This window comes from Mustela nivalis (assembly GCF_964662115.1).
Source record: "Mustela nivalis genome assembly, chromosome: 17".
Lineage (NCBI taxonomy): Eukaryota > Metazoa > Chordata > Mammalia > Carnivora > Mustelidae > Mustela > Mustela nivalis.
The window spans coordinates 25,255,930-25,279,699 of NC_139036.1; the positions used below are offsets into that span (position 1 = coordinate 25,255,930).

Genomic DNA, 23,770 nt, shown 5'->3' on the forward strand with positions numbered 1-23,770 from the left:
AATCCCACATCAGGCTCCCAGCTCCATGGGGAGTCTGCTTCTCCCTCTGACCTTCTCCTAGCTCATGCTCTCTCTCACTGTCTCTCTCTCTCAAATAAATAAAATCTTTAAAAAAAAAAAAAAAAGCCAAGCTCTTTTTCACGTAGCACAGAATTCCCTCCAGAACCTGATTTTGGCTTACCTCTCTAACAATGACCGTTTGCTGTTGCTAAATGCCCGAACTCAAACTCTCTCTGAGCCTGCTACTCTTTTGTAAAAATAGCCATTCTAGTCCCTCAAAAAGTTAGACTGAGGTTTAAGAGACAGTACACTTCGAACAATACGACGGTTTACTCTCCCCATCACTCCTTTACACTTTAAACCTGTATATATCTAGCGCCTCTTTTCAACTCAGTACTATTTTTTTTTTTAAGATTTTATTTATTTATTTGTTAGAGAGAGAGAGTGGGAGAACTCAAGCAGGCAGAGGCAGGCAGAGGCAGAGAAAGAAGCAGGCTCCCCACTGAGCAAGGAGCCTGATGCGGGACTCGATCCCAGGACCCTGGGATCATGACCTGAGCCGAAGGCAGCGGCTTAACCAACTGAGCCACCCAGGCGTCCCAACTCAGTACTATTAATTGAATACTTATTATGTACCAGGTACTGTGCGGGACACAGGACAGAGGGAATACAGAAAAATAGGTTGAAGGACGCATTCTTTGCTTTCCGCAAGCTCCTTACACTACACTTTCTCAACCATATTTAAGGCCTGGATCATCTCTGCCAACATGAACAAATCAGGGGGTCCTCAGGCCGGGCTGAGACTCCAACTGCTGCCATGTTCCCCCACCTCCGCTTTCCTCCGCCGCCATACCCGGCGGGAAACCACCCCAAAAGCCCTCCCGCTTCCCAAACCCACACCGCGCCTAACCTGACCACCGTCCAAGTGGCAGGCTGGGGGGCGGGGACGCGTGGAGGCGCTTGGGCCCGGACCTCTGCGCCTGCGCGCTGCGGCCGGCTCTAGGACCCGGATTTAAAGAGACAGGCGCTACAACCGTCGTGGTGGCGTGCGGCCTGTGGGCGCCGAGTGTGAGGCCTGCGGTGTGCGCCTGAGCTGGGAAGGCAGGTGAGGGGCGGGCGCGGCGGGCGCGGTGGGCCCAGACAACCGGGAGGGCGGTGGCCTGGCGTCCCGGGGGTCCGGGGCTCGGCGCGGCCTGGGAACCGGCCCCCTCGGCTCCTCCCCCGCCCTCCCGCCGAGCCCCGGGGCACACCCTCCGTGACGTGGCTGCCCCCCGGGAGCCCACGGGGGTTGGGCCGTAGCTCCCCGGGACCTCTGCGGCCCCGCGAGTGGGAGGGTCCCCGGGGCCCCTGTGGGGCCGCTCTAGCCCACCCGGGTCTGCACGCCCGAAGCCGGTGCTCCCTGGTGCGAGCTTTGGAGCCTTTCTCCGTCCGTCGCGGCCCCTTCCCCCGCCTCGAGCTGTGTCCTTGCGCCCCCAGCCCGCCGGAACCGAGGAACTCGCTTCCCCGCCTCCTGCGCGCGTCCGCGCCGGCCGGTAGCCCCTGCTCGCTCCCGGAAGGCGTCGGGGAAGTCCCCCCCCGCCCCCCGCCGGGAACTGTGGCTGCGGGGCGCTCGCTTCCCACCCGGGCTGCGTTGGGGCCGCAGCGGTTTCGTGCTCGACCACCGGAGGGAACGCTGCGCCGCGGACGCTGTGGGGGGTGGGCGGGCGGACGGGCTTGCTCCGAGCCTCACGGTGCCTCCTCGTGGCCCAGGTCGGCCTGGGCCTCGGACCTCGGGCCGGTGGAGGGGAGGGGGGCACGCTACCCAAACGCTCTCCTGAGGACCGTGTGGAAGCCGAATTCGTTCTGAGCTCCTCTGATGGACCTGCCGGACTCACATACCGCACCACTGTAGTTCTTGAACTTCTCGGGGTTATACACCGTCTCTCCAGCAAAATGTACATTTATGAATACGTGCATTTTGTGTACATTTTCAGGGAGTTCAGAGCCCACCCATCCCCCAGTCTTTCCATGGGCTCATTCTAATTTTCCCAGTCATCCCGTGAAGTAGGTGTTATTTTCCTATTTAGAAATGAGAAAACCGAGAACCGAGTTCTCAGAAATTAACAGTCCTTAAACTGGAAAGTCACTGTCCGCACTCCCAAACCCGATTCCCATCCGCCTGCTTCCCACTACGGGAAGTAAAGCGGGCTTGTCGTTATAAACCAATAAGGACTTCCACTACAAAGCATGTGCAGGTTGGAAATAATTTCCAGTATATTTAAAATTAGAACAATAAAAATACTTTAGAAAACATGAATATAAAAAGGTCTGGAGGATACCGTGTGGACATGATCCCTACTTTCATTTGGGGTGATTTATCAGTTCCTTTGATTCTTGCTGTTCAGTTGCTTCAGCATTCCCTGATTCAAGTACATTATGAACAGGCTGATTGCCCAAAGGGAGCCTCTGCTTGAAGGATAACTGCTTTACTGATGGTCATAAGAGCTAATGTGTCCTGAACTTGTGCTCTATGCCCAGCTCTTAAAAGATTTTTATTTATTTGACAGAGATCACAAGTAGGCAGAGAGGCAGGCAGAGAGAGAGGAAGGGAAGCAGGCTCCCCACTGAGCAGAGAGCCAGATGTGGGGCTTGATCCCAGGACTCTGGGACCACGACCTGAGCCGAAGGCAGAGGCTCAACCCAGTGAGCCCCCCCAGGCGCCCCTGCCCAGCTCTTTTCTAAGGGCTTTACTCTTAGAGTGACAAGTTAGGTAGTTTTGTTATCCACATTTTGACAGTTGAAGAAATTGAGGGAGGGAGAGGTTAGGTTAAGTAACCTACCAAGGTCACACAGCTAATGAGCTACAATATGAACCCAGGCATTCTGGTTCTAGATTCCATTTAATTGCCTCTCAAAATGGGTCATCTGATTACATCATAGATTGGTATAGTGACTTAATTATTTTCTGAGGGTGGCATATATGTTCTACTTTACGTTAAAAACCTCACAAACATCATGTAATTTTCCTTGGTGACTAGAAAGAAACTTCAGGATCTTGTAATATTTAACAGCCATCATCCATTAAAAGTATCAGGTATTGCTGATGGCCTGAGAAAAGCTTTTTTATGTTGTTTGGATTTGATTCTCTTGATTGTGATTTATTAGATGTACATGTGTACATTAGATATTTGAACCCACTTCTGCAAACTGAACTTTCCTTTTGTTCATCCTGTATGCAATAAATCTAATGCTTTGGGAAATGTTTGGTTAGTCAGCATGGACTGTAGGAGGGCTGTGGGCTTTGGGGATGTAGTAGCCTAGTTCCTCATTTATATCTCACTCTTCTTGTGTCTTACACTTTCATGCAGCTGTATGACTTTGACTTTCAAGATCCTCTTCCCATCAGCCCTCTGCGCACTGGGGCGAAAAGAACTGAGCCTGTTCCGAGAGCAATATCACTGGCCTGACAGAAGACAATTCAGCCATTGGTTAGAAACAGATCTGCTTGATGGGCCCTGCCTCCTGCAGAGAAGAAAGCCTGCTCTGTCATTCCAGGAAGGCCATCTAAGACCACGTGCCACCTGCCTTGTTTTCTTGCCAGGGGCGCATGTGGGACTCTGCAGTGGCCCCTGTAAGATGGCCGAGCAACGGTTCTGTGTGGACTATGCCAAGCGTGGCACAGCCGGCTGCAAAAAGTGCAAGGAAAAGATTGTGAAGGGGGTATGCAGGATCGGCAAAGTGGTGCCCAATCCCTTCTCAGAGTCCGGGGGCGATATGAAAGAGTGGTATCACATTAAATGCATGTTTGAGAAACTGGAGCGGGCTCGGGCCACCACAAAAAAAATTGAGGACCTCACAGAGCTGGAAGGCTGGGAAGAGCTGGAAGACAATGAGAAGGAACAGATAAGCCAGCACATTGCAGGTGGGTGGGGACCACTGCCTTTCCAGGGTAATGGTGCTGAGAAAAAAGGGTAGTAGAGTCCCATTTTTTTTCTTTCTTTCCTTTTTTAATTTTTTTGGAAAGAATTTCAAACTCAGAAAAGTTGTGAGAATAAAAAAAGAAAAAAGCTCATAAGCTTTTATCTAAGACATACCTGTTAATATTTGTTCTCTTTGCATTATCATTTGTGTTCCTACGTGCACTGTTCCTCTTTCCACACGTGCATAGCTTGTTTTTTTCCTGAACTATTTTAGAGTATGTTGCACATATTTTGGCTTTTGCCTTTAAATATTTTGGTGTGGGGCGCCTGGGTGGCTCAGTGGTTAAGCCACTGCCTTCGGCTCAGGTCATGATCTCAGGGTCCTGGGATCGAGCCCCGCATCAGGCTCTCTGCTCAGTAGGGAGCCTGCTTCCTCCTCTCTCTCTGCGTGCCTCTCTACCTGCTTGTGATCTCTCTCTGTCAAATAAATAAATAAAATCTTAAATAAATAAATATATTTTGGTGCATATATCTTTTTTTTTTTAAGATCTTATTTATTTATTTGACAGAGATCATAAGTAGGCAGAAAGGAGGGGAAGCAGGTTCCCTGCTGAGCAGAGAGCCTGATGGGGTGGCTCGATCCCAGGACCCTGGGATCATGACCTGAGCTGAAGGCAGACACTTTAACCCACTGAGTCACCCAAGCACCCCTTCAGTGCATGTATCTTAGGAACAGGAATATTCTCTCTTGTGACCATAATACAGTAATCAACTCTGATAAATTGATCCTTTATGTAATACTTTAACGCACAATTTGTATTCCAGTTTTGTCTATTAGTCAAACAGTATCTTTGTAGCTTTTTTCCCCTTCACAGTAGAATTCCACTCTGGGATCAGGTATCACATTTTGTTGTCTCTTTGGCCTCCTTTATTTTTATTTTTTTTTTAAAGATTTTATTTATTTATTTGACAGACAGAGATCACAGGTAGGCAGAGAGGCAGGCAGAGAGAGAGGGGGAAGCAGGCTCCCTGATGAGCAGAGAGCCCGATGCGGGGCTCGATCCCAGAACCCTGAGATCATGACCTGAGCTGAAGGCAGAAGCTTTAACCCACTGAGCCACCCAGGCGCCCCTCTTTGGCCTCCTTTAATCCAGAACTTTTCCATAGTTTTTCTCTCATCACATTGATATTTTTGAAGAATAGAGTTCCTACCATCACCCCCTCTTATATTTCAATTTATTATCATATGGATTCACAGATTACTTTTTTCTGTGCTTATAATTTTACTGTATTTTATTATTTCCTTACTTAATTGTCCCATATTGGGCCACATGGGAAACCCTTTGATCTGGTTTCTGTGTCCTGGATGCCTGGCTCTTTTTTTTTAGTGTTTTAAAGTATTTTTTTTACTTTATAGCATAATAGTATGCTCTTAAGCTTACCTTACTTTTTTTTTTTTTTTTTTAAGATTTTAAGTAATCTCTACACCCATTGTTAAACTTGAACTCACAATCCCAAGATCAAGAGTCATGTACTCCACTGGCTGAGCCAGCCAGGTGCCCCTCTTAGGCTTACCTTATATGTATCCTTCCACAGCTCTGGAACCGGCCCGTTTCTCTGAAGAATGCTGGTTCCTCTTAGTGGGGGAATGGCTTTAGAGACCAAAATCTAGATGCTGTGTATCCTTGTTGCCATGAGGTTATCTTTGCCTTTAGACCATTAAGCAGACAGAACTGGAAAAATAGATATTTACACACAAACACGTGCATATACTGAGATACATATATATGCACACATATACATACATATTCATGTGTGTGTATTTTAGAAATCTTACACCAATACTTCCAAATCCAGTTAGTCCTTTATGACCTTCCATGTGCTCATCTTTAAAGTAATATTCATATCTTCAATTAAGTATAGTTCTGGTCACTGTGGGGACTGTGGCAGTGGCTGTAAAAATGGACACCTGCGTATCGTTGTTCTTTGAGAGGAGAAAAGACTTCGAGGAGAGAAAGCTACTTTGCATATACTTCTTTCTCAAGTTCCTCATCCTGCCGTGCCCTGACTTGGCCATTGGCTCTAGTTTTTGGCACTTCTGACTAATCTTCAGAGGAAGAGGAAAACAAGGTAGAGTCAAACTCACACAGCTCAAAAAACACAGCAGCTGGGACTTTCCATGCCCATGCCAATCTCACATGCTCTGTTCTCCATCTTCATTTCACTTTTTTGTTCATCTATAAATTGGGGCTATAAATTGGAGCTGAGGTCCCCAGGTTTTATCTCTGGAAAGGTGGGTTCTGATTCTACCCAGATCTGGAGATCATATATGGGATAAGAGGTGGAGAGGGCTGATGAAAATATAAGTTACTAATAGTTAAAGAGTAATGGGGTCTTTTGTCCCCCGAACACTACCCCCCACCCAGGACTCTCTTAGTCCACTCAAGAAGTACAGCCAGTCCACAACCAACCTTGGAGTAATGTCATGGTAGTAACTTTCCCAGCAAGGCTGTTAAGAACAGTCGTTAAAATTCTTTGGAAGCTTTTCTCAGAGATCTTTCACTGAAACATTTTTTCTGGGGGTGGGTCCTACAGATCTGTCTTCTAAGGCCACAGGCACACCAAAGAAGAAAGCCGTCGTCCAGGCTAAGCTGACAGCCACTGGCCAGGTGACCTCTCCAGTGAAAAGTGCCTCACTCGTCACCAATAGCAATCCCCGGAAATTTTCTGGGTTTTCAGGTGAGAGATTAGAGATACTTTAGCTGTTAGAGTCCTTTTAATTTGGAATCCTATTTGGGATTCTGGTTGAGTGAAAATTCTGTGCTACCTATCGCCTCATGCATAATTCGCTTCCCTCTGAGCAGAAGAAGGTAATGGCTTATTTTCAGCATTCCACTGGCATTTTTTAAAGTACATTAATCTCTGTTGCAGCCAAAAGATGTTTGTGTTTTCAAGACTTTTTCCCCCTTGAAGTAGTCACCTGGGTCAGATGGAGATGATTATAACCTGCCCTATAACTTCCTTCTATTTTGGTGATAAAAGGATTTTGAGAAATCGCATCCCTAACCTTGCCCAAACCAAAGATGAGAGTGTGGAAGATGTCCTGCATGGCCTTATGTAATAGGTAGCATTGGGAAGGGGCTTTTACTTTGTAGCTTCGTCTGTTCTGCAGGTAACCTTGGGAAGTACTTTTATGAGGCCCATCTGACAAATGAGAAAGCTGGTGTCTGGTTCATTATGGAGTTAGTATTGATGATGAGGTCTGCTTAACTCTCCAACACCTGTGCTTTTTTACCCTGCACCCGGGTGCCCTTATTTGGAGACATTCTTGTGACTAACTCAGGTGAAGAAAGTAAAGGCAAACACATGGACTCAGAAGTTGCTCAGAGAGGTAGCTTTAAGTGAGTGAAAGAAGCACAGACTTGAAGTCGGGAGACCTGGGTTCTGGGCCCAGGGTTGTCACGTGACCGCTTGTTCAAGGGGGCAGGTGGCTTTCCCTTCGAGCCTCTGCGGCGTCATCTGAAGGGGGAACAGTAGTTGCTGCCTCCTTTACCCTACAGTATTTGCACGAGGACTGCTGGAGAGAAGATTGCAAAAATTGCCTTGATCTGTGGGATTTTCTTATTTTAAAACTCCAAGGTTTGTTTTTTGTTTGGCGGTAAGCCAAAGCCAGAAATACAGAGGGGTCTGGGTGGCAATAAGGACAGCACATTCCTGGATGGATCTGGGTCCCAGGGAGGGAAATTTGGGAGGAGCTGAGAGAAGTGGGGCATTCTAAAGTCTTGCAACCTGCTCAGCATTGACGCTTTGGAATTTTGTCCCCTGAAATCCTCTTCAGAGGCCAGGTCAGAGATGAGGATGGATTTAGAATTTACAGACCCCAGACAAGAGGAAGCTTACATCAGCAGCCTGCTTGCTAATGGCTCTCTTGCAAGCTTGCAGAATGAAATGTGCTTGTAAAAGAGGGGAGAGAGGATCACTCAAGAATTGTGCATTAATTTGGGGGTGTCTGGAGGAAAGTCTTGCTTGTTGATACCTTTTATTTTGGCACTGAGAAGCAGGGATGGGTGGGTGGGAGCGGCAAGGGCTCGGGCATGCCTTCTCTCAGGCCATGGGCTCCTCATAGAAGAGATGGAACCAGGTCATCTTTAAGGCTCCTTCCAGCCTGTCAGTCTGCGTCAGTCTCCCTCCAACTAACATGGCCCTTTGTTTCTTCTTCCGTCCTCATCCCCACTTTTCTGCAGCTTTACCATTGCTCTGAGGTTCGCTTGTTCTGTGCGGTGCTTGAGTAAAGAAATGCGCAGCAGCTGGGCCTCCATACTAGTGCGAAGCCATTGTTTTTTTACCGTTAACTGCTGTGAGGCCTGTTGCCCTCTTCGTGAGATGGGCATGAGGTTCTCCACCCCACAGGGCTAATTTGGGCGCTGCAGTACAGCTCCATATAGAGTGCCAGCAGAGTGCTTCCTAGTTTCCCTTTCTTCCGTCTCAACAAGGAATCATCCCTGTTGTTTCTCTCTCCAACAGCCAAGCCCGACAACTCTGGGGCAGCCCGCGCAAGCCCTCCCCCTAAGGCAAGTCTGTCCTCAAGCAGATGTGACCCCAAGCACAAGGATTGTCTGCTACGAGAGTTTCGGAAGTTGTGTGCCATGGTGGCTGAGAATCCTAGCTACAACACGAAGACCCAGATCATCCAGGACTTTCTTCGGAAAGGTTCAGCAGGAGGTGGGACCTAGAACATCCTGGATGGGCCTTTCCTCTGAAGAGCCCAGAGCCATGGCTGGTTTCATTGCTGTGTGAATCGTACAGTTGCATGGGACCTCATGCTTGCTTTAATCCTTTGTTAATACCGTCTTGAAATTCCTTGTTTCTCTTTTTTTTATTATTATTTTTTAGAGGTTTTATTGGAAGAGAGTAGGCTCAAGAGCTTGCACTCGGGTGGGGGAGGGAGGGAGAGAGAAGCAAACTCCCCGCTGAGCAGGGAATCTGAATCCGGGCTTGACTGGGGACTCTGGGATTACAACCTGAGCCAAAGGCAAATGCCTGGCCAACTGAGACACCCAGGTGTCCTAAATATTTTTCATTTTTAAGTAATCTCTATACCCATGTAAGTGGGGCTGTATAAGTGGGGCTCGAACATACAACCTGAGATCAAGAGTTGCATGCTCTATCAACTGCGCCAGCCAGGCACCCATTGAAATTCCTATTAATTTTGAGAACTCTGCATTTCTACTTCTTTATTGGGCCCCATGAGTGCACCAGTTCTGCTCAGAGCACATTGGTATCGCTCCTCTTCTGTCCTTACTTTATCCCCAGGAGGCTAGAAAAACATGTGCATTTGACCAAGAGGAAAGTTTACTGTCCTGCATGTTTGATCAGATTTTTGTGACCCATGTGCACAGCTGGGATAGAATCTTCCAGTTCCTTGATTCATCTGACAAATCATCACATCTGTAATGTGCTTCTCACTGGGGACGCTGAACTGGAAGTTTGGCCCTGCCCTGTGGGAGCTCAGCCAGAGGAGGTAGACACGTGAGCCACAAGCCACCAAATGCTATGGCCTCTACCACTGTAACGAAAACGCACAGGGCGTTTTGGCAGCACAGACCATGACATAGACCTCTCTCTTGGGTCCTTGAGTTTGTATATGTATTTGTTTAAGCTCCATTTCTCAGGAAGACCTCCATTCTTCTGTCTCCAGATGGTTTCCACGGTGATGTGTACCTAACAGTGAAGTTGCTGCTGCCGGGTGTTATTAAGAGTGTTTACAACTTGAACGATAAGCAGATTGTGAAGCTTTTCAGCCGCATTTTTAACTGCAACCCAGATGATATGGCACGAGACCTAGAGCAGGTCAGAGGAACGGGAGGGTAGGCGGCGTTCCAGGTGGGGTTCTGCCAAGCCAGGCACCTGAAATCTCTTTTTTCTGGTTGGGGCACATACTGTTTTGGGAAACTGAAACCTGTTTGAGCAAGCTTCCTTTATGAGAGTTGAATGTGAGGTGAGAGCTGAATGTGAGGCGACAGCTGTCAGTTTCACAAGGTTCTGAGGACTGCAGTCATACTCCTGCAGAGCCCTGAGAAGCCTGGATCTTGAGGGACTGGATTTCAGACCTCCCGTAGTCTCTGCTAGGGTTCCCATTCTGGACCCTACTTTTTCTTGCTTTTTTTTAGTATAACTTGGGATAACATTCAGTTTTTGGTTGTTCACGACTCCAGCTTTGGCAGCATGGAAAGTTTCTATTCAAGTACTCCCCCTACCCCTTTATCTGATGACCATATTTGTTTCTTAGTTAAAATTCTTTATTTTTTTAAAAATATTTTCTTTTTGAGAGAGAAGGGGGGGTTGTGGGGGAGGAGCAGAGGGAGGGAAAGAATCTTAAGCAGGCACCACGCCCAGTATGTGAGCCTGAGAGGGGGCTCAGTCTCACAACCCTGAGATCATGACCTGAGCCCAAATCAAGAGTCGAACACTTAATTGCCTGAACCACCCAGGTGTCCCTCTAGGTTCAGGTTCTAACAGGAATCAGATTGGCTCAGTTCTGAATTAGTCCTTGCATCATCCCTCAGTGAAGGCAGGTGGCCAGATCCTGTGGTGGGTAGAGGTGCCCTTTCCAGGAACTGTGGGTGGGATAGATTCTCCAAGAACAAGGTTAGTATGTGTGTGGTGGGGACAGAAGTTAGTATGTATGTGTTTAAAATCTCTGGTTCATCTTTAGTCCTGGGGGCTGGAGGGATATACTCAGCCACTCTGGGGTTACAACCATTTTGGTTTTTGGAGACAGGGCGACGTGTCAGAGACAATCAGAGTCTTCTTTGAGCAGAGCAAGTCTTTCCCCCCAGCTGCCAAGAGCCTCCTTACCATCCAGGAGGTGGACGAGTTCCTCCTTCGGCTCTCCAGGCTCACCAGGGAGGAGGAGCAGCAGCAGGCCCTGCAGGACATCGCCTCCAGGTGGGGAGCTGCCCAATGGGGATGGGCTTGGGGAGATGGAGTCACCGGGGAAGGAAAACCAAGTTGAATGTGCCTCACCCTTAGGTGTACAGCCAATGACCTCAAGTGCATCATCAGATTGATCAAACATGATCTGAAAATGAACTCGGGTGCAAAGCACGTGTGAGTACCAGCCCTCCCCTGACAGCCAAGCTGCTCGCTTCCTTTGTTGCCATCTGGTGTCAGGACTTCAGAGTCCTGAGGTGGATTCAAGTCCTAATTCTACCTTGCTCCTTCCTGCTTGGCCCATCACTTGGACCTAGCTCAGCCTATGTCTTCTCGTATAAAATGTCATGATGACCTTCTTACGAAGCTGTTAGAATTGAAAGTACAGAATACATTCAGTAAATCTGTCTGAATTGCTTGCCCACTCCAGCCCGTCTTTGCTAAGGTGGCATCCACGTAGACCCAGGATCTCAAAATTGCTAAGTTTTACAAAAACATTTTCCCTTGCAAAAGGCTTTTAGACAGTGGAACATTAGCTTTCCCACTTTACTGAGATCCCTCCTTTCTGTGAGAACTGACCGTTATCTAAAGCAATGAAGTCAAAGGCAGTGGTTTTTGTTTCTTTGCTCCTCTCTGCCTTGACAGGTTAGATGCCCTTGACCCCAATGCCTATGAAGCCTTCAAAGCCTCACGCAACCTGCAGGATGTGGTGGAGAGGGTCCTCCGCAATGAGCAGGAGGTGGAGAAGGAGCCAGGCCGGAGACGAGCTCTGAGCGTCCAGGCTTCCCTGATGACACCAGTGCAGCCCATGCTGGTAAGGCTGCTGCTCTGGCCCCACTCCAGATGTTCCGATCTTCCTTGTGAGATCTGGAGGATTGGGGCCAGGCACAGTGCAGATGTGAATCTCCACAGGGCTCTAAAGGTGAAGGAGAAGACAGTGTGGTTTAGCAGAGACATCTAAACTTGAGGCCTGGCTCGGCCACCAGCAGGGTATAGGATCTTGAATGAGTTGCTTAGCCATTCTGGGTTTTTCATTTCCTCATGTGAATGTGTTATGAAACCTTCTGAAGCATCTACTTAGAGTGGTTGACTGGTCATCTTTCCTGAAGACAGCTGGGTGTGTTAAGTAACTCCTAAGTTTCTGTGACCTACCCCAAAGTAGCTCTGAGAGGTGGCGACAGAGCCTGGCTTCCTAGGATCAGGCGCCTTGGCCTCTTCCTTCTGGAAAGAGGAAGCTTAAGGAATGAAGATCATGTCTGACCAAGATCATCTTGAGCCTCTGCTCATTTCATCAGAACTGGGCTTCCCTTTGTACGTTGGTTCCTCTGTGTAATGGGGGTCTCCACCAGTGCTGCCATGCCCAGTGAGAACCGTGGGGTTGCCTCAGTGGGGCACAGTGACTTTCATGAGCTCTGCCTGTGCTTTATGTACTTCAGCCTGTGGTTAGGCTTCTGTGTTTGGGTTAGGGAAGTGTCCTGTCTTGCTCGGAATGTGGGACAGCCAGCCCCAAAGTAGTAGGGTCTCCATCCTGGGGACGGGACATCTGTCACCGCAGTAGTGGCCTTTCTGCCCTTTATAGGAATTCTTGGAGTCTGGTTTAAAACCTATCATTTATTCCAAGGGTGGCATGGGGTAGATAGCTTTGTGCTGAGCCACACAGACTTTGGAGTTGGGCCCAGCCGTGAGTGTTATTCCTGCCCTAGATGAGCTGTATACCTTTAAGTGGGGACTGAGGCTCTTCAGGCTTCTGTTTTCCCATCCATAGAAGGAAATCCATGTCTCTGACGTAAGATAGCACATCAAGGATGCAGCGAAATTATGTGTATGACCTGACATGTACAACCTCCACCCCTGAGATGGTTGGCCATCGTCAGCTTGAGTCAGGATGGCGCTGGGAAGTGAAGAAGCCCTCCTGTGTCCTGTCTTAGGGATCCCTGACCGCTGCCACCCTGCCAGCTTCCCTGTCACCTACACCCTCTTCTCCCTTCTACACACCTCCTATGCTAAGATAACTGATGCATTTAATAGCAAGCCAAGGCCGTGCAAGATCCTGAATTACTGAGAAAAAAATGAAATGCTGTTTCAGTGGAATTTTATTTCCTCTAAAATAGACCTCGTTAGTGGTCCTCAAAAAGCCAGCTCCCATGTCTGCTGCTGCAACGCTGTAGTCCGAATATGGCACTGCCTAGCCTTGTCCATTCCCCGCCTCTTCAGCGGCCTGGTCTTAGGTTATTCTCTGGTCGGCAGGCCCCAGGACCTGGACTCTGGGGCTGTCCGTGCTGAGCAACTCCCACTGAAGAGCACCTGTAAGTCTCCAGGCTTTTCTTTCCCCACCCCAAGGCTGAGGCCTGCAAGTCCATCGAGCACGCGATGAAGAAGTGTCCTAATGGCATGTTTTCTGAGATCAAGTACGATGGGGAGCGAGTGCAGGTGCATAAGAACGGGGACCACTTCAACTACTTCAGCCGCAGCCTCAAGCCTGTCCTGCCTCACAAGGTATGGGTCCCTTCCTCTGCAGGGACTGGCTTTCTCTTCCTGTCCTGAAGAACCTCAAGGCCGGGGTTCTGTAGTCATTTCAGCTCTGGGCCGTAGTTGAGTTTATTTTGTAGTCATTGAAGGAATCTATTTGTTTTTGGAGTCTTAAAATGAAGGGCTGCTCCATGGGGACAGCCGAAGAGCCCAGGCATGGGTTAGTCAGCACAGAGCCCCACGGGACCTTGACGTTCCCCTTGCCCACAGTGATGCTAGGACAGTGAGCTCACCTGGCAAGCGACTTGCAGTGCTTGTCTTGTGTTTCCATGTCCTGTGTGCTCCCCAGTGCTAAATTACCTCCCGGGGACAGAGGGCTGGTAGGCTGTCCTTCATGAGTTTTTTTGATAAACCTTTATTGAGGGCTTAGTCTGGGCTAGGCACTGTTTTTGGTAATGGGTGTGCAGTAGTGAAAAAGGGACAGAAGTACTTGGAAGCTTACATTCTGATGTAAACTCAGTCCAGCGGGGACAGATGAGAGCCCAGACTCCTGTCCTTTAAGGGGCATTAAGAACCTCGCCCCTTAGTCCTTCTCAGCACCCAGGGCCTCTGTGAGTCTTTGGACTTTCCTCAGGGAAAAGCAGCTGGAACATCTGACCCCAGTAGCTAGTGAGTAATGGGACTTCCTGTGCTAGCTGCCCCTTCTCTACTAGGACTGACTCCATTAATTTTTTTTTTTTTAAGATTTTATTTATTTGACAGACAGAGATCACAAATAGAGAGAGAGGCAGGCAGAGAGAGAGGAAGGGAAGCAGGCTCCCTGCCGAGCAGAGTGCCCGATGCATGGCTCCATCCTAGGACCCTGGGATCATGGCCTGAACCGAAGGCAGAGGCTTTAACCCACTGAGCCACCCAGGCGCCAGCACCGACTCTATTCTTCAGAGCCCTGGGGGTGAAGGGGATGTGTCGTGGGACTCCTGTGCTGCCCTCACCCTTGTCTTCCTGTTGGACCTCTGAGCATTGGGCTTTTCATTTCAGGTGTCCAGAGGAGAGCTAAGCATTGGCCTCCGTGGGGCCCAGTAAAAGTGCCCCGGAACTGCTCCTGGGGAGCTGCCCAGTGGGCCCCTCTGTTACCCGGAAGAAGTCTGGGCCCTACTCTCCCTCACCAGCTGTCCTGGGTCTCTCTTGTACTTGTGATTTGTAAGGAGCTGGGTTGAGGATCGAAGCCAAGTAGAACAGCGGGACAGGCCTTTCTTGTCCCCACTCCAAGCATCATAGGTTTTGAGGGCCTGTGTGCCCTGCCCAGGGGAGGACTCAGGCCCAGTCCTGCTCTCTGGAACTCAACACTGGCAGCGTTTGGCAGGGGCCACCCTGGGTTCAGTGGGACTACTCCCTGTGTGGAACTCTTAGACTGGGGTCCTGCCTGTATCGGGAAAGACTCTCGATTGCAAACATCCTTTCTTACTCATTTAGAAGATGGCTGTGGGTTCTGAGCTCCCACTCGGAGAAGACCCTCCTGTTTCCTTGCTGCTCCAGAGAGGGTTCATTTACTCCTTTCCATCCATCTTTTTATAAAAGCTCATCTGTTCTCCCCCACAAATGTCTGCCTGCCCATGTTTATTCCTCCCTTCCATGCTTGTCCACCTCTACCTCCTCCTCCACATACTTTCTTCCTTTTTCCCCCCAGCTCTCCTCCATGGCCCAGAGTGGTTCCATCCAGGCTGACCTTTTCCTGCTTGGGTCTCAAACGCCTCTCCTCTTGTCTCAGTGGCTGCTAAGGCATAGATGTGTTTTGCACATGAGTTTGGCTTCCACATATTGGTGTTTTGTGTTCGTTCTGGGGCCTGGCTTTTGCTTTCTCGCTCAGCTTTAGGTCACTGCCGCCCATTCTTCCCTCACCTGAGTCCCCTTTCTGCCCCCCAGGTGGCCCACTTCAAGGACTACATCCCTCAGGCTTTTCCTGGAGGCCACAGCATGATCCTGGACTCCGAGGTGCTCTTGATCGACACAAAGACAGGCAAACCGCTGCCCTTTGGGACTCTTGGAGTGCACAAGGTACTGGCTTGGTGTGCAGGAATGAGCAGGTGTGAGCACATGTACATGTATCTTTGTGCGCCCTTGCTCTCAGCGGAGGGGAATCCACTCAGGGTGGGGCTTATTCTTTGTTTCTGAACTATTTCTGAATTTAGCCCTGAATTTAGACATGTTTTTTGTTTTTTACATAAAAGGAGCTAGTATTGGGAACTCAGAATTGGTTTGGTTTCCATTTTGGACTGTCCGCCAAGTGCCCTTGTGGCCCGGGGGCTTCTGAACACATACAGGACTGTTCTGTCCACTGCTTTCCGGGTCCGTGTTTTTTGTTTTAAAGATTTTATTTATTTATTTGACAGAGACACAGCAAGAGAGGGAACACAGGCAGGGGGAGTGGGAGAGGGAAAGCAGGCTTTCAGCCAAGCAGGGAGCCTGATGTGGGGCTCGATCCCAGGACACTGGGATCATGATCTGAGCTGAAGGCAGAAACTTAACAACTGAGCCCCCTGGGTCCATGTTTTACACCCACTTATATTGGGCCTCATGTATCTACTACCTCGTTTCCCCTTACAGAAAGCTGCCTTCCAGGATGCTAATGTTTGCCTGTTTGTTTTTGATTGTATCTACTTCAATGATGTCAGCCTGATGGACAGGTAGAGATTTGCTTTTGGTTCCTGGGTTGGGGGGGGGGGTTCAGATTGGCCAGGAAGGAGGGGAAGGGACGAGGCTGAAGCATATGCCTCTTTGTACCCAGGAGCTGGGGAGGAGGGAGCCAAGAGGTTGCATACTTGCCACACACTCAACTCCCCACTGACTTTGAGAGCCGTTTTGCTGACTGGGTCTCCTGAGCACTTAATTCAGAGAGGAAACCGAGATCCTCACAGAAGTTTCTGTGCTCTAGCAAAGTGGACTATTGAGAGAAACAAACTGTGAACACTATAGGGTTTCAGACAGCACCCGTGGGGGCATAAGGCAGATGCTTTTTAGCCCGGTTTTGGTTTTGGGAGAGGTGGCCAGGAAGCTGGGACTAGAAGAGGCCTGGAGGTGGGGACCATCTGAGGGAGAACTAGTGGTCTCGACTTCACTGTATGCAGATTCTTGGGTATGAGAAACCAGGATTGGCCTCTTGCACACCTAGACCTATGTCCCTGCTCCCGCCCTCCCACACTGGCCCCGTCACTGAGTGGGGAGCGGGGAGAAAGTAGGAGGGGAAGGGGAAAGACTTGTTGGGCCTTGAACTTCGGTCCAGAGAACCACCCAGCCTTGGGCTCGGGGGCCAGCAGTGGTGGGGCGGCGGCTGCATGGATGAAAAATGAGAGTGAGAGTCATTTTTCATGTGGGACCAGACGGTCTGGGCTAAAGGCCAGTTCTTCCGCGGCTCCATGACAGAAACAGGCACTGCAAGGATGAAGTGGCTTTGTACGACAGCTCATGGTTGTCCGTTGCAAGGGAACCCTTATCATCCCAACAGGCAGAACTGTGAGGCTGGGGGCTTGGAGCCACGGCAGACCCTGTCTTGAAGCAGCAGTTGGTCATGCCCCTCCCTCCTCAACACTCTGAATGGGGTGGGAGGGTCCTGACCTGACCTCAGCTCTCTCGTCCCCCTTAGGCCTCTGTGTGAGCGGCGGAAGTTTCTTCATGATAACATGGTTGAAATTCCCAACCGGATCATGTTCTCAGAAATGAAGCAAGTCACTGTGAGTAAAGACCCCACCCCAGACAGCAGCCTGGTGGTTCGAAAGCAGGGCAGAGAACCCCTGGTCAGATGTGACGGAGAGAAGGAGTCCTCATTTTCTCACGGGGGCTGCCACTATGTATAGGTTGTCTCCTAGTCTCCACCTACAAGGAAGGGCCTGAAACATCCTTCCTAGCTGGGCTCCCTGTGTCTCAAAGCTGCAGCCACTTTCTGGGTGGGAGAACTGCTTTGCAAGACCATTGTTCGTGTGTTCAAGTTGGGGTATTTGCAGCAGGTGCTTTACTAGTGTGCAAAAGGGAACCACCACCACCTTCCCACCATGGTGCTCTCTGTTCACACACCAACCTTAGCGTCTCTCTATTACCCTCAGAAAGCTGCAGACTTGGCTGACATGATCAACCGGGTCATCCGAGAGGGGCTGGAAGGGCTGGTGCTGAAGGATGTGAAGGTGAGCTGCTCACACCCTGTGCTTGCTTTCTCCCATGGGCTCTCTGCCTCCCCCAGCCTTTCCAGCCCTGGCCAGCAGAGGGCGGTGGCGGTCTGAGGTTGGGTGCAGCAGGGCCGCCTTTCCAGGGTCTCACAGGCTCTGTTTCACATCTGGAGGATGGGTTCGTTTATGTTCCCTGGGACAGCAGCTAAGGGCTCTTGCTCAGAGTGGACTGGGCACTGGTAAAGCCGATCTGTCAAATGAAGAGGTAAATCCCACCCTCCTAGAGTTTCCATTCTAGTTTGAGGTCTCTCTCCTGCTCTTCCCTCAGGGTACATATGAGCCTGGAAAGCGGCACTGGCTGAAAGTGAAGAAAGACTATTTGAACGAGGGGGCCATGGCTGACACAGCTGACCTGGTGGTCCTTGGGGCCTTCTATGGGCAAGGGAGCAAAGGTCAGGATGGCCCCCAGCCCCTGGGATGGTACTTCTTTGAAAGGCACCACCGCTCAAGGTGTAGCTGGCCTTTTTATCAGCTTGATCTGCCAGCACGGCCGGTTATGGTGCCCACAGCTGTGGGATCAAGGGCCCCAACCCAGCATGTCATCTAGGCAGGGACACTGGAGAGTTACAGACTTGGGCAGGGAGAGGTCAGGCAGGAATACCCCATGCTATTTGGCACAAAGATGCTCATCATCGGCTAGTTTCTGGGAGCCTGGCCACTTTTTCCTCAGGGAAAAACCTCAAAATCTGCCTGGCAGGAAAGCTGGGCTCTGAGGAGTCAACTGTGTGCTAGACTCTATTTAATTTTTTACTCCTCACCAGAGCTTAACAAGTTATACATGATGAGCCCCAGTTTACTGAAAAGGAGAGTGGGGCTCGTATAGGTTAAACTTGTACAGCTAGCAGAAGGTAGGCCCAGGAGGTGAGCTCGGCTCTCTGACGCCAAGGCTCAGGTCTTTCCCCTCCAGCAGGCTGCCCCTCACTGGGCACGTGGGGCTGGTGGCAGTGGCTCCCTCCATCCACCACTTAACTCACCCATGTTCCCGCCCCCAGGTGGCATGATGTCCATCTTTCTCATGGGCTGCTATGACCCAAGCAGCCAGAAGTGGTGCACGGTCACCAAGTGCGCAGGGGGCCATGATGACGCAACCCTTGCCCGCCTGCAGAAGGAACTGGACATGGTGAAGATCAGCAAGGTGAGGAAGGGAGCTGTTCGGCCCAGACGCCTGGACTGGACCTCGTCCCCGAGACTGGTTGTGCTTCTCGTTTATCTGTGTCCGCAGAAAGGAGAGCAGCTGCTTGGCCATGGGAGCACTCGTAGGCCTTTAGAGGCTTTGAGGGCCGACCTTGTGGAAACTGGCCCGCATGCCCCCCTGGCCATGCCCTCTCAGGGCAGGGAGGATCCCATGGGGTGAGGATCAGCTTTCTGTGAAGTCACCTCTTCACACAAGCTCCTCATAAAGGGGGGTTTAAATTTTGTTTTGACTTGGGAAGGTCCCAGGACAGCATCTTTTCTTTTCCAGGATCCCAGCAAGATACCCAGCTGGCTGAAAATCAACAAGATCTACTATCCTGACTTTATAGTCCCAGACCCAAAGGTACCAGCCAAGGGGCCTGGGCTCCTCCTGCCCGCAGGAGGAGCTTGGAGATTCTCTAGCACCACAGAGAGCCATCTCAGCCTCACTGTCAGCCCGCCCAGGATGGGGATCTGGACTGTTCAGCCAAGGGATGCGCCAGTCCACACTGAGGAATTGTCCTTAGTAGGGGCAGGATGACACCAGCCATCCCCCAGACACTCAGAAATGGTTTGCTCTGCAAGTTACCTGGGCCACTTCCTTCCATGCACTGACAGAGAAACTGGGGCCCAAAAGGAGAGCCAGAACCTCCCTTGGGTCCCATAGCATCAGCAGCAACAGTGGGACTAGAACCCATCTCCAGCCTGTTAGCCAGTGCTAGTCTGTATTGCTTCTTGCTGGTTGGTGCGGGGGCAGGGGGTCCTTCTTAACCAGTGACTGAATCCTGACAGAAAGCTGCCGTGTGGGAGATAACAGGGGCTGAGTTCTCCAAGTCTGAGGCTCACACTGCCGACGGGATCTCCATCCGATTCCCACGTTGCACCCGCATCCGTGATGATAAGGACTGGAAATCTGCCACTAACCTCCCCCAGCTCAAGGTGCCAGTGTCTATTGCATGTGTGTTGTCCACCTCACTGTCCCAGCCTCAGAACCGTGGCTCTCTGGCCTGCTCATGTGTTCTCTTCCCCACCTACCCCCCCGCCCCCCGTATGTCTCTACCCAGCCCCCCACTGCCATCCATCAAGACAGGGCAAAGAGGGCAGTGGAGAAGACCTGCCTGCTCCAGGGCCTCCGAGAAGAGAGCTAAGTGTGCTGTTCTCAGCCTCCTGCCCTGCTGCTCAGGGCTGGGTCCCAGGCTATAGTCTATGATGCTGTTAAGAACCAGGGGGCAGAGAACAGTGATTTGTACCCATGATCCAAGGAATGGCCAAAATTTAGAAAAGCACCAAGAAAGCCAGCCTCTGTTCCCTGCCATTTCTCTCTTCTCTTTATTCCTCAGCCCCATGGGCCTAACCTGCTTCAGAGGCCTGTAGCTAGGAAGAGGATGAGAGCCCCTGACATTCGGTGTCACCCCCCACAGGAACTGTACCAGCTGTCCAAGGAGAGAGCGGACTTCACGGTGGCGGCTGGAGAGGAGGGGAGCTCCACCACAGGGGGCAGCAGCGGAGAGAACCAGGGTACCTTGGGGCCTGCGGCGGCTCACAAGGCCTCAAGGGCCTCCCCGAAGCAGCCCTCCACCAGTGCCAAGAAGGCAGGAGGAAGGCCGAGTAGCCCCAACAGCAGAGGCGGTAAGGGGGTGGGTGGTGAAGAGTGTGCTGTGAGGGCAGAGCTCAGAGGACGGGGACCTAGTCTCGCCAGGCAGCTCTGAGGTCACGTGGTTCGCTCTGTCCACTGCTACAGACCCATTCCTGTACTGTGTCCAGCCACGGGCCCCTCCGTCTGCTCAGTAGAACTGAGTGACCGGCTCCTGGGAGAGCCTGTCAGACCTGGGGGCGAACCGCCTCTGAGCTAGAGGCCTTACCTGCTGAGAGCCTCCTTGGCCAACTCCCCTAAGCTCCCAGCAGAGCCAGGACCTGGCCTCTCCCTCGGCTGCCCTGACCTCAGGGGTAGCAGCTTTCCTCCCCACTCTGGTTCTCATCGCAGGCTGTCTCCCACAGGCCACCAGCGGACTGTGAAAGTGGGGCAGAAGCGGAAGGCTCCTGATGAGACCGCGTGCCCAGCAAAGGTGAGGGGAAGAATGGCAGTGTCCCAGGGGCCCATCGGCCCGGAGCTTTGTGTTCCTAGCCCTCTGCCCTTGGGCACTGGGAGGAGTGAAGGTGTTATGGGGACTGGCGGCCAGACCCTGTGGCCCACGGCAGCTGCTCACCCACCCCGGGCCTGTCCCACGGGACAGCCGCTCCACCCTGTGCCCTCTCGTTACCTTGCAGAGGCGGCCGGCCAGCCCGCACAGAGGAAGGAGAGCGGTGCCAGCAGGCAGGAGATAGAACAGCCTGGCCTCACTGAGAGAGGCTGCAGGCACCCAGCGGGCTGCAGGTCCCGAGTCACAGTTTGCATTAAAGAGAAGGGAGAGAGCCGGTCTGGGTGGAGTGCAGCTGTGTGAGTTTGTGCTCAGGGCCAAAGCAGAACCAGCCCCGCCCCGAGGAGCGGGTCAGGGGCTCTGGCCAGGTGACTGGCCTCCTACCTGCAATGCCCTTCCCTTCTTGTCCTCCCCCGTTTGTCTTCGGTCTGAAAACAGCTGTTGAGCTGCTCCTGAATGTGGCAGTTAGGCTTAGCCCTGGGGGAGCTGCTGGCCCACAGGGTACAGAGGTAAACACTGGATCTCTGTCCGGTGTGATGGACCCAACAGTCCTCCTCCCCCTAGCCAAAGCCAGCATCGGAGATTGCCAAGTGGAGTCTGTACCCGGTCCCTAGCAGAAGTAGGGAACTTTTCCCATCTTTTCCCTACCGGAAGCCCCTGCCCCCGTCCACAGCAGAGCAGGGCTCCTAACCCCCACGTCTAGCTGCCTGTGTGCTGCGCACTGCTCCGTCAGCCAGTGTCACGGAGTCTGAGAGCCACTGACCCTGCCCCTGGGTGGTGGTGCTTGAGTAGACACATTCTCCTCTTTTCCAGGTCCCCTGTGTGGGGACCCAGCCATGCTCCCTCCTTTTCCTCTAGACGGATATGATATGTGCCCTCTGGAGTGGCTGGGGAACTGGGGCTTTGATACATGGTCCTTTCCTCCAGTCAGCTCTGAGATGGCTCCCTCCATCTCTGGCTCTGGTTCTCAGACCTTCCTGTCTGCCTGTGCTGCGCTGGGTGGAGCCCCAGCCTGACCGCTGCACATTTGCAGGTGCTGCTGGACATCTTCACTGGGGTGCGGCTCTACCTGCCACCCTCCACACCAGACTTCAGCCGTCTCAGACGCTACTTTGTGGCATTCGATGGGGACCTGGTGCAGGAATTTGACATGGCCTCAGCCACACATGTGCTGGGTAGCAGGGACAAGAACCCTGAGGCCCAGCAGGTCTCCCCGGAGTGGATTTGGGCCTGTATCCGGAAACGAAGGCTGGTGGCCCCCTGCTAGAACTGCGGCCCTCCCTCGCCTTTGGCCGCACATGTTCTGCTTCATTTGGGGGTGGGCCTGGGCCAGCAGGCGAAGGCAAGAACACAGTGGTGGGGCCTGGGGGAGGGTGGCAGTGGGGGTGGGGGGAGACAGCCTTTCTTCTCCAAGCAGTACGTCTTCCAGAACCTACCAGCCATGGTCTCTTCCCAGCCAGGACTTCATGGCTGTGGGTGCCGCTGGGGAAGTCTGTCTCCTGCTGGTTCACATAGATCTTTCCGACCTGGGTGCTGGTTTGGTTGTATTTGTTTTCTTTTAAAAGTTTTTTTTTCCTCCTATAAATAAAATACCTTTCAGTTACCCCATCCTTCACCCCTTCTCCCCCGTAGGCCCCCTAGTGGTCAGGCACGGAGTGACACTGAGCTGTTGAAGCTCAGAGCACAGCCACCTGCCCCTTCACTTGCAGGCTCGTTTTTTAAAGTTGTATTTAAAAGACTTCTCAGAAATGTTCTTATTATTTGGCAAGACTTGTATTCAGCCTGGCCCTTTATGCCAGGAATGTAGCCTCCTTTGAAAGAAAACAAAATGAATTTTATGACTTAAGTCTCTGTGTTCTCCTCTTATAGGGTGTGGGTCCTGGTTTGAAGGGAGGGAACCAGGATCAGGTAGGAAAACAGGGCTTTATAAGAAAAGGGAGGTTACTGGAGCTACTCCTCTGGGAAACACAGGACTCCAGGAGGCTCTGCCTCCCCCAAATTTGGAAACAAGACTGGTCTTTAAGATAAAAAACCCACTCAAGGACAAAACCTATACGGTCTCCTTACCAAGAAAGGCTCCCATGCCACTCGAGGCTGGTTTATTCGAATAAAAGGAAAACAGTTCCGTGGAGAGGAGTGTATTCAGTAGAACTTTTCGTGGCAATGGAAACACCTTGTAGATCTTCCCTGGGCAAAATAAAGGCACGCTTAGCTACCTATCAGGTGCTCATCAGCTGACACAACTGAGGAACTCAAGTTTTGGTTTTACTTCAGCCTTCCAGTTATGTGGGGCTAGGAACGGCCACGCTGGCCAGTGCAGGGCCAGGCCTGGTTCATACCAGAGTTCTTGAGCATGTGAGCCTCCGTCCCTCCCAGAGGCATGGGGGTAACTGCCCCTAAATCCATAGGCTGCTGCCCAGAGCAGACGAACTCAGGCTGCCTCATGTGACGCAGCCAGCACGGGCCTGGCTCACAGTCATGTCAAGCTGGGACAGGCTCCTCAGGTGGTCTCGTTCCAGACTGGCTTCTGGGAGTTCAGGTCTGCTGACTCTTTAGAGTCTGTTCTCTTTTTTCTTACTATCAACAGGTTGTTAGGCTTGTTTGTCCATCCCCTGTGAGTTAAGGTAATGAGACTCAACTTCTGGAACACGCTTGAGTGGGCCTGTAAGATTGAGGACCACTACCTCCCCTGGCCCTCCTCCAGGGTGCTTAACTAAGGTAATATTCTACTGGGAGGCTGCTAGTCAGTCAGCGTAGAGGCCGGCCCTAACCCGATCTGGTCTCTCTACCTGCCCATTAAGATGTGTTGGAAAGAGGGGGCAGGAGGGATTGGTACTACCCTAACTCTGGCCCAACACACTGGTGTTTTTGAATAGGCACCATTCAGTCTAGGGAGAGTATGGAGAATAAGACTCCCTTTATTCTATCCTTTGCAGAGACA

The 23,770-nt window shown here is 51.4% G+C and overlaps 1 protein-coding gene across 9 annotated transcripts; it reads left to right on the top strand.

The window, feature by feature from the left end:
* Window positions 1-973: 973 nt before the first annotated feature.
* LIG3 (DNA ligase 3) lies at window positions 974-22,675 on the top strand. Of its 9 annotated transcripts, none has more exons than XR_014304886.1 (20): window positions 974-1,105; window positions 3,348-3,901; window positions 6,495-6,638; window positions 8,424-8,621; window positions 9,598-9,749; window positions 10,681-10,847; window positions 10,932-11,009; window positions 11,478-11,646; window positions 13,173-13,328; window positions 15,225-15,356; window positions 15,906-15,985; window positions 16,942-17,029; window positions 17,399-17,476; window positions 17,787-17,910; window positions 18,511-18,653; window positions 18,981-19,055; window positions 19,484-19,630; window positions 20,113-20,320; window positions 20,676-20,757; window positions 20,960-22,675. XR_014304886.1 is itself a non-coding variant. In XM_082707321.1 (20 exons), exons 2-20 carry the CDS (start codon window positions 3,352-3,354, stop codon window positions 21,014-21,016), a joined length of 2,814 nt encoding a protein of 937 aa, XP_082563447.1. In that variant the 5' UTR covers window positions 974-1,105; window positions 3,348-3,351; the 3' UTR covers window positions 21,017-22,675. The 9 variants fall into 9 exon arrangements, 7 of the variants coding, with proteins under 7 accessions (XP_082563447.1, XP_082563445.1, XP_082563448.1 ...); XR_014304887.1 differs by having other exon boundaries at window positions 21,863-22,675; XM_082707321.1 differs by having other exon boundaries at window positions 20,690-20,757.
* The last annotated feature ends 1,095 nt before the right edge of the window (window positions 22,676-23,770 follow it).